The 17,509-nt window shown below is 31.7% G+C and overlaps 2 protein-coding genes across 5 annotated transcripts in view; one reads left to right on the top strand and one right to left on the bottom strand.

Annotated features, from left to right (window-relative positions):
• Positions 1 to 6,288: 6,288 nt before the first annotated feature.
• LOC108745953 (bifunctional lysine-specific demethylase and histidyl-hydroxylase NO66) lies at positions 6,289 to 8,459 on the top strand. The gene is made up of 6 exons (XM_018482390.1): positions 6,289 to 6,386; positions 6,473 to 6,750; positions 6,821 to 7,541; positions 7,632 to 7,818; positions 7,901 to 8,122; positions 8,203 to 8,459. Exons 1-5 carry the CDS (start codon positions 6,355 to 6,357, stop codon positions 7,967 to 7,969), a joined length of 1,287 nt encoding a protein of 428 aa, XP_018337892.1. The 5' UTR covers positions 6,289 to 6,354; the 3' UTR covers positions 7,970 to 8,122; positions 8,203 to 8,459.
• A 1,196-nt stretch (positions 8,460 to 9,655) lies between these two features.
• LOC108745985 (multiple coagulation factor deficiency protein 2 homolog) overlaps positions 9,656 to 17,509 on the bottom strand; it is a 20,815-nt gene continuing 12,961 nt past the window's right edge. Inside the window, exons 3-10 of one of the 4 annotated variants that reach the window (XM_018482438.1) lie at positions 15,308 to 15,585; positions 15,241 to 15,252; positions 12,232 to 12,271; positions 11,296 to 11,422; positions 10,721 to 10,855; positions 10,254 to 10,340; positions 10,043 to 10,164; positions 9,656 to 9,946 (exon numbers count right to left, since the gene is read on the bottom strand). In XM_018482438.1, coding sequence (XP_018337940.1) covers positions 9,813 to 9,946; positions 10,043 to 10,164; positions 10,254 to 10,340; positions 10,721 to 10,855; positions 11,296 to 11,422; positions 12,232 to 12,271; positions 15,241 to 15,252; positions 15,308 to 15,585 — 935 coding nt within the window. In that variant the 3' untranslated portion in view covers positions 9,656 to 9,812. The other 3 variants (XM_018482441.1, XM_018482439.1, XM_018482440.1) reach the window with 3 other exon arrangements.

The raw sequence follows: 17,509 nt of genomic DNA, 5'->3' as shown, positions 1-17,509 counted from the left end.
ATATATATATGTATATATATGTATAAAAATAAATATATATTGTGTACGAAATATATGACATATATTTATGAATGTCGGATGAGTAAATTTTGAGTATAATTATCAACCTGATAACGTGTATCGTACATGATCATTGGATTTATTAATTTTGCGGTCTTAAGCACGCATTATGAACTTAACATGTATAGCATCGACATCATTAAATATCGATAATGATATTATATATAAAAGATATTTGTAGTGATGAAAAATCGAAGCAAGATGGAAAATCGAAGCAGCGTTGCGAGCAATTATGAGCCCTCTATATATTGTATTAAATGAATTATCGAATATTTGTTATTGAGCAATGCGAACGAAAAGGATAGACAATAGCCGAAAGTGGTCACTGTTTGCTTGAATAATTGTTAATCGTCTCGGACAATAATTTTGTTCTGAATCGCATGCTGCGAACTTCCTTCGAGCTCGAGATCTTTTTAAAGGGGTTTCACTCTAAAAGTCCTAGAAATTCTATAATCGACAAATATTCAAATATCGAACGTAACTTTCGGACGTATATAAGTAAAATTTAGCTTTAATATATAATAAATATAAATATAAAGTTGCAAAAAATTTGTATATAAATCGTATTTTTAAAGAGACTAATTATTTTATCCTGAAATCGCCGAGTTGTACAGATTAGAAGCACGGTATTAAATAATTCGCTAATTCGTTTACATTGCTCGATATCTGACGCTACAAAGTCAGCCGGTAGAACGAAGAACACCACTGCAACCACAAGTCCTATAAAAAATTCGCATCTTTATAAATTATATTATAAGCCTCTGGTGTTCTGAACCTTCGATCGTTGGTCGAGTAATGCAGGTGCTATGAAATGTCCAGTCTCACGCTTAAGGATGTATAGTCTCTACAAAAAATGATTGGAATTGGAAATTTACTTTCCAAAAAATAATATATTATATACATATGAAACAGTTCACACACAAAAAGGCCAATCTTTATATTTAACAATACAATTTTATAATTTAAATGAAAAATTTCTCATTTTAATTATTTTTTAAAAACATCTACTTATTGAAATCATTTTTGATCCAAGTTCTAAACTGTCAAATTTTTCGTATTACTTTTTTTGTATTACCTTAAAATGTAACATAGAAAAAAACTTTATTTTTTCATTTTGATAAAAAAAAGTAATATTATCCTTAAGGATAGAGATCAGTATAATTCCTATATCAATTTCTGATCTATATATGCCTGCAGTAATATTTCGATCTAGGAAAGCTCTATTTTTAACTGTAAATTTATCGGATATTTAGTTCTGTATCTTTACTTTTGTTATAATTATGTGAGAATTGAAATTAATATCATATTTTCGCGAAAGAAAATCACAGTATATATTATCTAATTATCGGTATAATAATAATAAATATAATAATAATATAATAATTTATATTATTTATAATTATATTATAATTCAGTAATATTAAACTTCTTATCAATTTAATTTGTGATATTACGTATTCTTTTGTTCTAAGATTGTGTTTCAAGACCAATAAATAATCGGAGCTTAACTGGAAATTGTAAAAATTTACATAAAAATATTAGGCACTAAGACCTGCCTTGATCAAATATGGTCCTTTTCATTTATTTGTGTTGAACATTGCTCGGTCTATTTTCACTTAATATTCTATAATTTTATATTTATAAGATTTTATTAGTATAATAAAATAAACGCGAACACAGTTTAGAGAGTATATGCGACATGCAAATGCATTTTATCCATATCTGTCACACGATCAGACTTTTATGTCATAAGATATAATTATTGAATTTTGGTTTCCGTTGTTAATTAATTCCGTTATATTTAATGAATATAATATTTTTCAGTTTTTCTCTGAATTTTTATAAAATATTCGACTGTGTCATGTTTGTGTCTCTTACGTTTATTATACTCGCCAATTACATCTGCATTACGAGTCGATCGACGATCAATTCATCTGGGAATAATGCAATAGGGGATCATAATCGATCACATCCGTGATCTTTAAACACACTTCTGAAGATAAACGCTAAATAACAATATATGTGCCATTGATAATATAATACGATAATATATACGTGATATATAACAGTGGACGAATATACTTATTAACTTATTACTTATGATGTTATATTCTACGACCTATGAGATTAAGAAATAATCAGGACCGTACGAACAAAAATCCGCTCGTACAATAACGAACGGATCGATTTGATATGTATAATCAATATATTAACCATTAATCGAAGTTCAAAGAAATGGTCTCCATCTTCATGTAGAATTTTAAGGGAAGTTGACATATAAGACAATATTTTGTGTAATACGGAGATTGCCGGGCTTTCCGAATCGTTTCTCTGCAAAGTATTAAGGAACCTTCGAGCTCTGGAACCTTCAATACTTCTTATCGATACATTTATTCTATTAAACTTATATCTCTCCATATGGCTTATGTCCAATTTTTTTACCTCTAGATAACTTCATCCAAGAGATATCTCCTTGATAAGATTATCCGCAACTTATTTGGAAGTGAAGAAATTGGCCATTAAACTATTTTTAATTCATACACTTAAAAAAATATCTATATATATTTATAATCTAAGAAATAAATTCATATGAATTTCACTACATTCACTACATATGTGCAACAAAATTTAATATAGAATTCTCTTTTTTTATTTTAATGTGTAAGAAATTTATAAAAATAGATGTAGATGTAATGGAATAAAAAGCACTCTTAAATATCATTAATATCGAACATTCTTTACGTAATTCGTGTAGGTACATAATTTCCATCATATTCTTAAAAGATCTGCATACACAGAACATCTAAAAAATATTTTAAACTTAAAAGACGTTCTAACAAGTGTTTTTAATCAATTAGATCTTTATATTGTTTTCTGTAGAGAATATTCTAGCTAATACCTGCTATTGTGTCAATAGGGACTTTACTTGGTTTCTCGAACTACAAGACTCTGCATAGTAGCTACGTCAGTAATAGAGTATCGATAACAAATATTGATTGTTTTAGAACATTGATAAAAATGACGCTTCTTGTTTCGCAAATGCAATAGACGAATGTGACACGACGCGAAATCGGGATAAGCAACGATGGTCGATGGGCGAGATGTCTTCGTCGAGCGAACACGCGTCTTGATATTTCGCGCCTTGTCGATCTGTATTGAATTTTATTATAATAGAGAGCAAAGCGAGACGATCTATGTAACAGTTTCCGACAACTTGGGCACCAGGCTCGGTCAGCAAATTAACTCCGCTTAACTAAACCTTCTGTTGTTGTAATCGGATCCCGTTATAGTTATGCACGTTATAGTTGTGGCTGTATAATCTAAAACAAAAGATAAGTAAATTGTTAATCGGAGTTAATTAATAAGGATCGTTGACCCTTTCGAGTTAAAAGTTCTGCGCGTACCATGGAGAAAATTCGCGAATAAGAAAAAAAAAAAGATTACACGTGTCTGACTAGGAAAAGGTAACGCAACGATAAATTACGATAATAAGTCACGACTAATTAAACGGAGAAAAAATTTTTGTAAATTATTTTCAAAGTATACATAGATGCTACATAACACGCCCATATTCACACGTTGACTTTAAGTCAATTGGGAAATTAAAGGGTATACCGTATACTATATATATGTATATAGATAATTCTTGAATGTAATCAAAAACATCATTGAGATGAGGAGAAAAGGAATTTGATTCACTGGTACACGCTGAAAGAATATATACAAAATATCGTAATTCATACGAGACAAACATTCGACAAAAGATCGTACAGCAATTAATATATAAGATAACGACATTAAGTATAGCGATTATAAGTTTTAATGTGGTCTTCAAGAGCATTATTCGCAATGTACATAAATTATTACACACACACACACACACACACACACATATAAAATATATTCTTTAACATTTTTAGAATAAATCTCACTCTGAAGAATGAAATCTGACTCTTAAAGATTGAAAATTGAGTCAATCTTTTTCAAGATTGACTTAATTTTCATTCTTTAAAAGAGTGAGATTCTATTCCAAAGAATTTAGAGAGTGTATGTATATATATATATATATATATATGTAATAAACACACATACATACGGGCATACAGGCACTTATGCACTATATTGAATAATACCTCGACTGAGATACGGACTACTCCCTTGAAATATTATGTGTGACTTTAATATGATGCAGAACAATTCCATGTGCGTTATAAACATTGTCTAAAACACTGAATAAGTTATTGTCTCTGTGTTCGGCATGCCACTCTAAACCGATTGTGATGAGGATGTAATTAATAGGAAAGATAGTGTATGAAGAAGTGGTTTAAAGTAGAGTGCAGAATACGGTGACTCGACTGTAACATGTATCGCAGTGTACGGGTTTAATCTTACTTTTTCCGGATAATTATGTATAGATTTTCTAGATAAACAAAACTTAGTCACGTAAGATTTATTATGGGTGGTATAGATTTAATGGATCTAAATAAACTTCGAAAAAATCTATATAATCTTTTCTTTTTATTTGACTCTATGCGAAAAATGTGCTGTAAAAATCATCGATCTTTTTCGTAAAATATTCTCAAATAATCTGTAATTATAATATATATAATTATATAACACCGGTATTTTTTAATTTATTAATTTTTTAATCATATTTTTTCTTAAATTGGTAATATTTAAAAAGAGATGAGATGAAATATTGTTCTTCGCAAGAAATATTTAGAGCTTGTCAATGTACTGGAATTTATTTCGCGAGATTGAAAAAACCTAAAAGAAAATTTAAATTCCGTTTTAATAAAAACTCAATTTGATTCTTTTAGATTTTTGATATTTCATACTTTTTACTTTTTATACTCTTTATATTTTAATTTAATTCTTATTCATTAGATAAGGGATAAAATCTTTCTTTTTTTTTTATCGGAACAAATCATGATGATTCTTAGGCTATAAGAATAGGGCTACTGATAAGCCTATTCTGTATCTTTTTAATGATAATTTTAGTAGTTAGGTATGACGTTGCACAAGTATTTTACATGGTGAAAAAGCTGCACAATAACAGATACAATGAAGTTAAAAGAATTCCAAAATAGATACAAAAAGGACAGAGAGATTCTTCGAATCTCTCTGTCTTACAACCAATCACATGCTTAAAAAATTTATCGTACGATGGAAATGAAATAGCAGCCTTTGGGATTAAGGGCGGTCATAGAAATCTAGACTCCGATTATTCGAATACTAAGGAAGTGACGTGCTTGTGACGTAGCTAACACCTTGTGAGTTCCTTATATCCTAACAAATATTCTATACTGCGTGGCTTCGTTATCACATATATGCTTGATATTAAAAGAGGTCAGTATGTTTAACAATAAGTTACATCGTAGTTTTTTTTATAAAACTATAAAAATTTTCTGACTATTGACTTGATTGACTCTTTATGTAGCTTTCGCATTAACGCAATATATGTTGGAATCTAACCTCTTAGTAACACATTGCTTTTAAAAGAGAAGAAAATGGATCGCAATGGGAAGCGATACCTATTTAATTTTATAACGAAAAAATTTATATAGAATTTTGTATTTAACTTTAATTTTGAAATATAATCATTGCAGAGAAAGTGTTATTACAGGTACAACAATTTATGTGTTATAATCGAACAGATATAGGTTAAAAGCTACTTTGATCATTAATAACCAGTGAAAGATAAGAAAGAGCAAAAAATTTGCTGACTTATTTGTGATAAGCTACTGGATTATTCTAACTTAACGTTTAAGAAATATAAACTTAAGTTAAATCTGATTGTGTTTAAGTTAATATTTAATATTAAATAATATGGAAAACCCGCTATCAGCTTTTGCTGTATATACAGCAAAACGCAAACGCATAGAACAGTTATTGAGTAAAAAAAAAAAACAGAAAACTTTTGACAAAGAACGAAAAGATGTTAAACAAGCAAGCATAAGAAACGAGATGGAATGTAAAGGTGTCTTGAATAAATCAAAATTAAAAATTATGAAAGAAGAGAATAAGAAAAATAAAAAGGCTAAGAAGAAAAAAGAAACTGTTCGGATTATTCATGCAAAAAAAAAGGGAACAGAAAGCAGGGAAAATATTTTAAATAATGTAAATTCAAGTCACTTGAATACAAGCATAAATACGAGTATAGATTCACAAGAGACAAGTCATTCAAGTACAAATTTAAGTGATACAAATCATCCACTTTCTGCAAGTATTAAGATAAATAAAAATAGTCATCGCAATCCTGTTGAAGACTGTGAGCAACTATTTAAATGGTTGATGTGTCCTATCACTGCAAAAGAATTCTTTAAGTAAGTTGAAATTGATAAGTACAATTTATATATGTTTATACACATTTTTTATTGTGCATTAATATCAATTTTTTTATTTGAATCAGACAACATTGGGAAACGAATCCAATATATATAAAAAGAGATACAGATGATTTTTATAAGCTCCTTTTATCAATGTCTTCATTCGAAGAAATGTTGAGAGATAATAATGTTCTATTTACTAAAAATCTTGACATAACCTCCTACTCTCATGGAGTGAAAGAGATTCATAATCCTCCCGGTCGCGCATATCCAAGTATTGTTTGGGACTATTTTAGAAACAACTGCTCTATTAGGATGTTAAATCCTCAAATATTTATACCCAAGATACATGCTTTGAATGGTAAAAAATATAGTGTAGTTATATTTTAAGAATTTATTATTACTTTTTAAATTTGTAACGTGTTTTGTAGCTACTCTGCAAGAATTTTTTGGTTGCTTTGTTGGTGCTAATATATATCTCACGCCAGCTAATAGCCAAGGTTTTGCTCCTCATTATGATGATGTGGAAGCATTTATTTTGCAAGTCGAGGGTAAAAAGAGATGGAAACTATATAAGCCACTTAAACTAAGTGAACATTTGCCACGGTATTCCTCAAGGAATTTTGATGAGTCTGAGTTAGGAGAGCCAATATTGGATAAGGTTATCAATGCTGGAGATTTGTTGTATCTACCACGAGGAACCATCCATCAAGCAATGGCTCTCGATACTTATAGCTTGCACATCACAGTAAGCGTGTATCAGAGAAACAGTTGGTACGACTTTTTTGAAAAATTGCTTCCACAAGCTCTAGAGCGAGCTACCAAAAAAGATATTTGTTTTCGTGGAGGAGTACCGATGAATTATTTATCATATATCGGTCGTCAATACGATGACGATTTTCGCAAAAAATCTTTTAAAACTCATGTTAAGAAGTTGTTCATGAAGCTATTGGAATACATTGATGTTGACCATGCAGCCGATTTGATGGCCAAAGGTCACATCCACGATTCTCTGCCCCCTTATATCTTTATGCCAGAACGTAAGTGTACAATACTGGAAGACGGTAGGAACCTGGGCTGTAACGGGCTGAAGCGCTATGGGAAAATTAAGTTTTCGACTGAGATACGATTGTTAAGATTGTATTGTATCAGGTGAGCTATAATCCATTTTGAAAAGCGAGTTCAAAAACTATATAATAATAATATATAACTATTGTATTAATAACGTTATTGTATTATCAGATTAATAAAAGAAGATAAAGTATATAAAATATACTACTCTACCGAAAATTCCAAAGAATACCACGAATATGAGCCACAATATTTAGAAATTGACAAAGAATTTGTCCCTGCGATTAAACAAATAATAGAAGCGTATCCTGATTTTATACTTGTGAAGGATTTGAAAATCGAAGATGCTAACATAAAGGTATAAAGTATATATTGTTTGCAATATTTTATTAAGTGATGTGTGTACAATGATTAACTTGCGATTATTTTGACTATTATAGATTCAAGTAGTGAAAGATCTTTGGGAAAAAAATATAATTATAACGAAGGTTCCTCTGAATTGTTATTAAGAAGAGAAAGAATCAAAATAGGTTTTTTTTTTAAGAAGAGAAAAACCAAAAACCTGGACGGAGCATTTCCATGAGGAATAGCTGTATAATGAGGGATAATAATAAAGAATGATATAGCACACTTTAGTTAAATTTACTCATTTCGATTTTTTCGTGAGTGTTATATACATGGTGTTATGTACGTATATAATCACCATAGCCATATATGAATGTTACTTTTCTTGTATACATAGCTATCATCACAGTTATCAAAACAAGCATGAGATATAAGCGGAATGATAAGCGGACCGAGTTGAAATAATCTTATTTGCATCCGATTCGAGAGATTTTCCCTTGCTGCTAAACTTGAACTTCCTTTGCCTTAATCAACAACGTATGTTCCGTCCAAGTTAATTTTTCTTTGATCCGTAATACAAAGCTCTTCATACAAATATATCTTATATATAATTTATCTGTATTTCGAAAAAATAATTTTTTGATCTTGTATGAAATGGACAATAGTAAAATATTGTAAATAAATAATTGTGTACAATAATATTAGGCCGGTATTCATAGTCGGTTCTTATTTCAAGATCGTCTTAAATAATGTCATAAAACGCTAATGCGGCCCTCTGATTAATTTGCGATATCTCAAGAACTTAAGAACCAAACTTAATTATTGAATACCGGTCACAGTACTGAGTATCAGCAGTATGATATCATCAGTACTTGATTCCTGTTGTAATTTTTAAAATTTGTATTAGCTTTTACAATATATTTTACATTTTATAATTTCTTTTTTATATGTACGATGGTTCTTAATTATATATTAATGTTTTGAAGATGGATCTAAATGTTTTAAATTGTGTGACAAATGAAAACTGTACGACATATTAAGTTTATTCATGTCGTTACTTGTATTAAATCAAATTGAAATAAAACGCTTTTAAGAGCCGACGCCAGTTATTGTTGCGTAATCAATTTTATTATGTATTCAAACGTTTTGAATCACGGTAAAATTGAATTTGAAAGTGATAAAGAAATGAAGAAAATCTTGACGAAAACTACTCAAATAACATAAAACATAAAAAATATTGAAAAAGAAAATAAAAAACAGAAAGTGAAACAGAAAATAAAAAACGTTCAATATAAAATTAATAATCAAATAAATAATCAAATAATTTATTAGCTTGCACATCACAGTAAGCATGTATCAGAAACAGTTAGTGCGACTTTTTTGAAAAATTGCTTCCACAAGCTCTAGAGCGAGCCACCAAAAGAGATATTCGTTTTCGTGAAGGAATGCCGATAAATTATTTATCATAGATCGCTTGTCAATACGATGGTGACGATTTTCGCAAAAATTCTTTTAAAACTCTTGTTAAGAAGTTGTTCATTGAGCTATTGGAATACATTGATGTTGACCATGCAGCCGATTTGATAGCCAAAGATTACATCCACGATTCTCTGCTCCCTTATACATATCTTTAAGCCAGAACGTAAGTGTACAATACTGGAAGACAGTAAGAACCTGGGCTGTAACGGGCGCTATGAGAAAATTAAGCTTTCGACTGAGATATGATTGTTAAGATTGTATTTTATCAGGTGAGCTTATATATTATTTGATTGCAATTTTACATTAACCGTTTTTTATTTTTTGTTTCACTTTCTGTTTTTTGTTTTCTTTTTCAATATTTTTATGTTTTATGTTATTTGAGTAGTTTTCGCCAAGATTCCCTTCATTTCTTTATAAATTCAATTCATTTCTTTATAAATTCTACTTTTAAATTCAATTTTACGACACGAACTATATTGACATATAATTAAAAAACCTCTATGATGCAAATCGTTTATATCTAAATCTTCATGTTCCGATTCTGAGCTTGTTGCGTTTTTCTTGTGCGACATGATCCCTTTGTCTGCCCAACACATATTCGACATATTCTAGATATCCATCGTTGTTTAAATCGTCCTCTTCTAACACTTTATCTATTAGCACTAAGGTAAAATAGAGATTAAATAATTTTATTGTATACTTCAAAAAGAAGCGTAATATATAAGTATATTTTCTAAATATATAGAATTGAAACGTACCTACAATCCAGTCTTCCTCTGGTTTTTGTATCCCCTCTTCCTCGTTTTCATGCATCGTATGTTGAAGAGCATGAAGAATTTCTAATCCGTCTAACTTTGTATTATTGTCGAAATCGTGAATTCTATAATTACGAAGCTTTTATATTAGCAATGTGTAAAAAGAAACGTTTAAAGCGGATAAACGAAGCAATCTTTGATATCTGAAACATACTGGAAATAGTGGAACTCTATCTCTTGTTCAGTCATTTTCGAAAAATCGAGTTGATCGGCCATGGAACCCATATCTTCTTTTAAATGTCTATAATCGTAAGATAAACGATCACAAGATCAATCATTTGCTACAACGACACAATTAAAAAAAAAAAACAAAGTTTTCCAGAAAATGAGTTCAAATGCTTCGCATTATTAAAATTTTATATCAATTTTAAAATGCAATTTTTTGTAAAAATAACATTGTAGAGGAATAAAAGTATGTTCTTCTAAATTATGTCTTTTTTTTTAAGTCTACATTCTTTTTTTGTAAGCAACATAAAAAAATGATAATTTTTTAGTTATATCGTTATAGTAAATAGATATTATATGATAGATGTAAAAATATATAAAGGAATTAATTATATATTAATTATAAAACAGCAAGATTATTTATAGAACTAATTATTTTGCTTAATTATTTCTCACGTTGCATCATGAAGGAGTTCATCATCCTGCGTCAATTTGATTGCGTCGCTGTCCGGTGTGTAATGATGATGAGACACGCTGCTCCTTGGATGATGTGGTCCACGAAAGTGGCCGGTCACTAGGCCGAGGCAAAAGCTGATTAAAAATATTATCTCCATTTTGTTATCTGAAACAAATGGCCACATTGATGATAATACTTCACACTCTCTGTTACATTAAATAAATATGTCTATACAGCTTTGGAGAAATCTATCAATAATCTATGATATGAGTATCACATACGAGACTTAATTTGTGGATTTAAATTGAAGTAAGATATTAGTTTGAGAATTGCATTTCGCGATGATTTGTACACGATCGAGTGTATAGCAGTTTGGAAAGAGTGGTGACTGCCGAGGGGCGTCTCAACTTCGCGACATTCCGAACGGTGCTCGTCGACAATGGGACCTGCTGGGACGTGTTCATCGGGTGTGTCGCCGTGTGTGGAGTGCCTGCTTCTTCCGAGGGTCGTACGCCCCGTCGGTCAGCGACAGATGGGCGGTAGAGGGGGTCCATGGTAATTATTATGCGATTACCCACAAGCCCATTGATTTAGATTGGACCCCAGGGGGGCGAGCTGCGCGATCGCGGGCCCGTTCCTATTTGTTACAAGACCAAGTTCGAAAGTGCTCGGTGTAGTATAATCAGCGAGATTTCTATGTTCTTAAGGGCCGGTTCTACCAATGTAAGATTAACAATAATCTCAGTTTAACTTACTCTCTCTAATGTCCGTTTCCCACAAATGTAGATTAAATTTAATCTCGATTCAATTTACTCTTCGTTTTTTTTCCAATTCTAAAAATTAGAAAAAGACGAAGAGTAAGTTGAACCGAGATTAAAGTTAATCTACATTGGTGGAAATAGGCATAACTCAGTTTAACTTATTCTATTCTCAGAATAAGAAAAAAATAAACAATAAATTGAACCGAGGAATAATCTTATAGTGGTAGAAACGGATCTAAGACGGTTTAGTCAGCTTCGATTGTATGACATTTTTATTTCAGTTTAAGCTGAAATTAGAAAAAGACAAACAATAACTGTAAAGTAATTAGTAATAAACAAACAGTCGAGAATGGCAAATAGTACAAAATAGTCATGTTTTATGCACTATAAGAACAATATTTAAAATATTTTTCTATTGATAGAGATCTATTGATAAAAAAACAAGCTAAATTTATCATATCTGTCACGTTGCCGAAGATGATTGATAACTGAAACTATAGTTATTGCAATACTCGCTCCTTATTTGCTACGTATTTGAAAAAAGAAAAGTAAGGGGGAGGAAGGGGGCAAGTATGTAGGTGTTAAAAGACACACGAGGCCGAGACACGAATACAAGGTACTTAGGAATCAATTTTATATAGGCTTACGGTGATCTCGAAGCGAGAATGCATATGTTAAGGGGAGCGCGGGGGAGTCCCCCGGGGGGACTTTTCGATCGCGAGCGGACCCCCTAGGGGGTCCAGATTCACCCCAATTCCGCATACCCTCCGCGCCCGCCTCTATCTCTCTCTCTGTCTGGGTGTCGAAATCTATAAATAATTTATATCATTTGGTCCATTCACTACGGGAGAGCCCATATGTACCTGTGTCGCCTTACAGGGGACTTGCGCTCGACATTCTCCTCCCCAATATCATCGGGATCGGCAACAATCTCACGTTACCCGATATATAACGGATGTACAGATGAGCTTATGAATTTGACGCTAATCGATCAAGCATGGAGCGAAATTGACCGCGTACAGGTGTTACTCGTATCACGACACAAATATAGTTTCTATTCTTCCAATCGTGGAAGAGGAGCTTGAAATAGTCAAAATTTTTCATATATTTCTAAAGTAATATTTTCTGTTTTTTGTATCTTTTAATATTTTGTGGAATTTAACGATACCCTCATCGCACTAATTTTCGAGGAAATTATGAAGCAACAATTTCGTGATCCAAACAAGGACTACTTACTGACGCAACTAGACTTTAGAGTTGCAGATAAAACAGCTAATATGTAGTACGCTATTATACAATACGCACAAATGTAATACATTAAATGTCACGTAATTACGGATTAGTCCATTACATTTACTTTATATATCATTAAACATATTTAAATACAATACATTTTTATATATCGCTGCTTTACTTCAAAAGTGATACAACTTAAAAATACGTAAATCTTGGGCTATTACTATAAATGAGTAATTATAATAAATAAATATTATATCAATCTTATTAATATAATCTTTACTTATCTTATCAACCATCAAAAGTAAATTAATTTAATTAATGAAAAATCATCACGAATCAAAGGGGTGATTTTTCAAGGAATATAAATAATAATGACAAAAATGACAATTAATTATCCGGTTTTACTTTATGTAAGTTTTTATATTATTATTGTATAAGTTAATATTTTTGATAATCATTTCGCTATTACATAACTAATTTGGCATTCGGACAAAGAAGAGCTAAATTATCGGGAATTACCATCTTGGAATTTGCGTTACATATGTAATTTCGACTTATATTTTATATTGATAAGGAATTGAAGAGTTGAAACATTTATTTTATTCGTTTTGTTACATTAACACGAAAATAAAGAATTTTCTGTGCATCCAAACAGCCGATGTAGATTTCTGATGAGCTTTTTGATATTTTTTGATACATTTAATTATGTTGGGAATATATTTTTTTGTTAACATTATATTTTATTAATCAATAATTTTCCATCAAGCTGAACAATAATATTTGAAACAATAAAATCAATAGATTCTAAAGAAAAATTCTAAAAAATAATAAATAAAATGCCAATTTGAGCCGACACTGGTTATTAGTGTGTATTTTATATCATTTATAAAAAGAAAAATATTTTGTTTTAAAACGACCGTCCTAAGAGTTATAAATAATTAAAAAATAAATAACAATAAATAAAGGGCAAAGTAAGAGTCAGCGCATTTCTTTAAAAAGTCATACAATTAAAGAATAGAGTTTGACTTTTTTGATACTGACGGCCCATCTCTTCTCTCAGTACGTAGTGATTCGTTTCAGCGAGCGTGCACACATTAGTCGATACACAATGTCTGTTTTTCACGCCTGCGTTCCACTCGTCTTTATGTTTTTTTATTACTATTCGTTATACTTATATGGATACATTAATTTTGATAATTTACATATATTTGTTGGTGAGTTTTTACTTCTTATCATAATTACGGTTGTTTTTATTTATTCAAGTTTACTTTTTTCATAAGAAATTTTTTTCTTTTTTATCAACTAGAACTTTCTAAGAGATATGACACATTTTTAACTGTTCAATCGTACGTGAATAATGTCGAGTTCTAACTCGAGACTCAACTGAACTGCGTATATCTTTAATTTGCGAACATTTGAGATAATTATTTTGTAATACTGTTAATTCCAATATGTTTTAACGTCTGAAGAGGGCTCAATCCGGTAGCCGAAACATGTAATGTATTTTATTTTCACCTTTATTATTTCTTATTATATATTTTTTCTGTATTTTAATTTATTCCTTTAATTGTATGACTTTTTAAAGAAATGCGCTGACTCTTACTTTGCCCTTTATTTATTGTTATTTATTTTATATATAAAGAATCCTTGTATTTTTGTTATTTAATAATTGAAAAATGCTGAAAAACAGAGAAAAAATGGTAAAAAACTTACATGACTATTAAGTTTGAACTTTTATAAGGTTTGTTGCACATGTTCCATTAAACTGTTCCATTTACTGTGTAATGCAAATGTGAATAAATTAAAAAGTTAATATATAACAGTAAAAAACCAATTTTAGTTCACTTACATGAAACAAATTTTAAAGATATTAAACACGACTTAACTGTTTGGTAGACAGATGTAAAATGAAAGTGAGAGCAACAGTGAATAACAGACCATGTACTTACAAAGAAAAAAAGTAAAAATATAAATAATAAATAACAAAGTATAAACGATATAGATTGGAAACATTATGTCTCTGAAAATAAATCAATATATAACGGATCAAGAGAAAGTGTATTGTTTTGTAAATTCAAGGCTTGTTTTTGTTTTTTAATATGTATCATCTCTGATATCAATCTTTTATGTAGAATTTGCTCCTAGTCTAAAATATGTACGTTGTCCCAATTAAAATCAATGACATAAGTCCATCCGATGTTGCAATATACGATATGATTTAAAAGTTATCAAGCATACTATTATTCGTGAAGTTATCCAAGTGTAAATTTATATCCGCGATAATTATATCAATATTATGTCATAGAGACATATGTCTCCACAATATCATACATGAAACTGTCATCACAAAACCCGAATCCCCGTGTTCCTCAGCGAATATCCTCTAGCTGTCCGACATCCGCTAGCCATAATTATCGGCGGATATCTCGCGTCTCGCAAAGCTGGAGACTACCCCTCGTGAAAGGTAGTCGCCACCCCCCGGATAGATGGAGCGCCACGTCGGTGATCTTAACCTGGACTTCTCTCGGCCGCTTCGCACCGGAGCGGAGTCTCGTAGCGCAGATGGCAAACGCTCGGCATTTATACCTTTACCTTGTCTTTGATTTCTCGCGGCGGTGCGTCGATCGACCCGATCGACGATGGATCCGACCCCGCCCGCGAAGATCGACTGCTCGATCCACCCTCCGCTGTCTCGATCCCCTGCGCGGGTTCCACGAGACCCCGGTCGCTCTCGACTTGATCGGCGAGAAGCGTGCGACGCTTATCGACGTTTTTCCAGCGGAGTTTGCGTGCTGGACGAGTTGCTCCGAACGCACGGCCGCTCTCTTTGAGCGGGCTCTCTCGTTTGGTTTTCGTCCAAATCCCTGCGAAAAGTCGGCTAATCCGATCATCTCGCTTCTTTTGCCGCGCGGAATAAGCACGCGGATTACTCTGTCCGACTCACGCTGAGCGTTCATCATCCAGGAAAGATCCTAAAAACCAGGAATTCTTCCGAAACTTTCCTCCGTATAGAGGAGCCAGGAATTATCAGGGAATTTTATCGGAACTCAGGGAATTTCTGCTGAAATCTTCCTTTCGATGATCTTGCTTCTCTTTATTTTGTGAGAGAAAAAGGAGTCGATCAAATTAACGGTTAAACGCTAGTCTTGTTTAGCAGGCATTTTTATTTTAAAATATTTTCCTGAGAGAGTTGAATTCTGCTTATTAAAAATATATTCTAGATGTTTTTAATTTTCTCTCTCACTTTTAATTTTAAAAATATATTTTAGAACATATTTATAGAATATGTTTTTATATATCTCTATAGAATACGTTTTTTATTTTAAAAATATATTTCTAAATATATATACTTCTCCCATTCAAAGTTTCCATATGCACTATGCAATTTATAGTTCGTTTTATTTCTTAAAAATAAGAGAAAATTTTATATAAAATGTTAGTTTTGTAAAATTGTATTGCTTTCTTCAAATTTATTATGAGACACTTGGGTTGATCTTTAAAGTTCTTATTCGCATGATTATAAACACGACAAAATCCGATTTAGTAACTATATCTATCTCAAATTTTCATGCAAAAGCATAATTTTGCCTGAAAAATTAAACGAAAATGTCTGAAAATTAGGAAATTCTGAGAGATTTTTTTGCGTCCCTTTCATGTGGATACAGCCAATAAGTACTTACGCAGAGCTGTTACTGTTATTACGTTTACACAAATTTTAAACGAAATCACGACGATACTGGCGGTGATATTTTTGCTATTATTTGCGGTTTGATCCCCTTCATTCCGCACGGCAAGAACTCCAAAAGCTCCGCATGCGGAAACTCGGCCTTTGTTATGCATTATTACGCAACTTTCTATATAGCACAGATATCCGGTGAATATATATTTTTAAGGTATTAAAATATCCCACTGCGCGCGCGTATCTACGTTTATGCAGCAGCACAAATAATAACAATATTTATTAATATTGTCGTTATTTGCTACGGATGCCCACGTTTTACGCAAAAGTTAACAATGGTGTCACATTGTACTATTAAAAATCGCTGTTTTTTCTGCCATTTGATCTACCATTCATTCTATTAATAAATCTCTTCTATTAATAAATTAGATTTTTAGAATTCAAAATCAATTAAAGTACAATAAAGATCAAATCTATTTTTCGACGTACTGATGAGGCTTGTAATAGAAATTCGAAAAAAGTTTTTTACCGACTTATCTGAGAATAAAAGTTTATTTTATATATATCTCTAGTAGTTACATGTATTTTGCTCATTGTGGAAAAAACATCAAGGCACTGATCCACCGAGAGATCCGCTTTCTCGAATCGCTCTTATCATAATTAAATCGCGATGTGAGTTTAAGAGGGCTTTATTGCGACTGCAAATTTGAGTTGACCGAACTAAAATTTTTGAGGAAATAGTGGAGAAATGGAGAAAGAGAAAATAAAAAAAAGGAGAAGCAAGGAAAAAGAGAAGGAAAACGCTATGCAGATGCGGCGTTCGAAAGGACGCGAAGGAGAAAGAGGAAAAGAGAGGAAGAAAGAAGGCGGGAGAAGAACAGAGGGTGTGCGTGTTTGAGGATCGAAGAGGGACAGAGATAAACTGCGGGGTTTGAGGGAGACGCGGGGGTGGCGAGGAACGACGGGGAAGAGGGAAAAGGATAAGCGAGAGCGAGAGCGAGAGAGAGAGAGAGAGAGAGAGGGAGAGGGAGAGGGGGAGAGAGAGGGAGAGGGAGAGGGGGAGAGAGAGGGAGGAGAGAGAGAGGGAGGAGAGAGAGAGGGAGGAGAGA

The sequence above is a fragment of the Trachymyrmex septentrionalis genome, unplaced genomic scaffold, assembly GCF_001594115.1.
Source record: "Trachymyrmex septentrionalis isolate Tsep2-gDNA-1 unplaced genomic scaffold, Tsep1.0 scaffold16, whole genome shotgun sequence".
In the NCBI taxonomy this organism is placed as follows: Eukaryota; Metazoa; Arthropoda; class Insecta; order Hymenoptera; family Formicidae; genus Trachymyrmex; species Trachymyrmex septentrionalis.
Note: the sequence above shows the minus strand (reverse complement) of the source record. Positions and strands in the feature narration are given on the sequence as shown.

Excerpts from the sequence above, each read along its gene's own strand:
- LOC108745953 (XM_018482390.1), top strand. The coding sequence starts at position 6,355 with ATGTGTCCTATCACTGCAAAAGAATTCTTTAA. Across the intron at positions 6,751-6,820 it reads CAAGATACATGCTTTGAATG|CTACTCTGCAAGAATTTTTT; the intron begins GTAAAAAATATA and ends CGTGTTTTGTAG. Across the intron at positions 7,819-7,900 it reads TCGAAGATGCTAACATAAAG|ATTCAAGTAGTGAAAGATCT; the intron begins GTATAAAGTATA and ends TGACTATTATAG.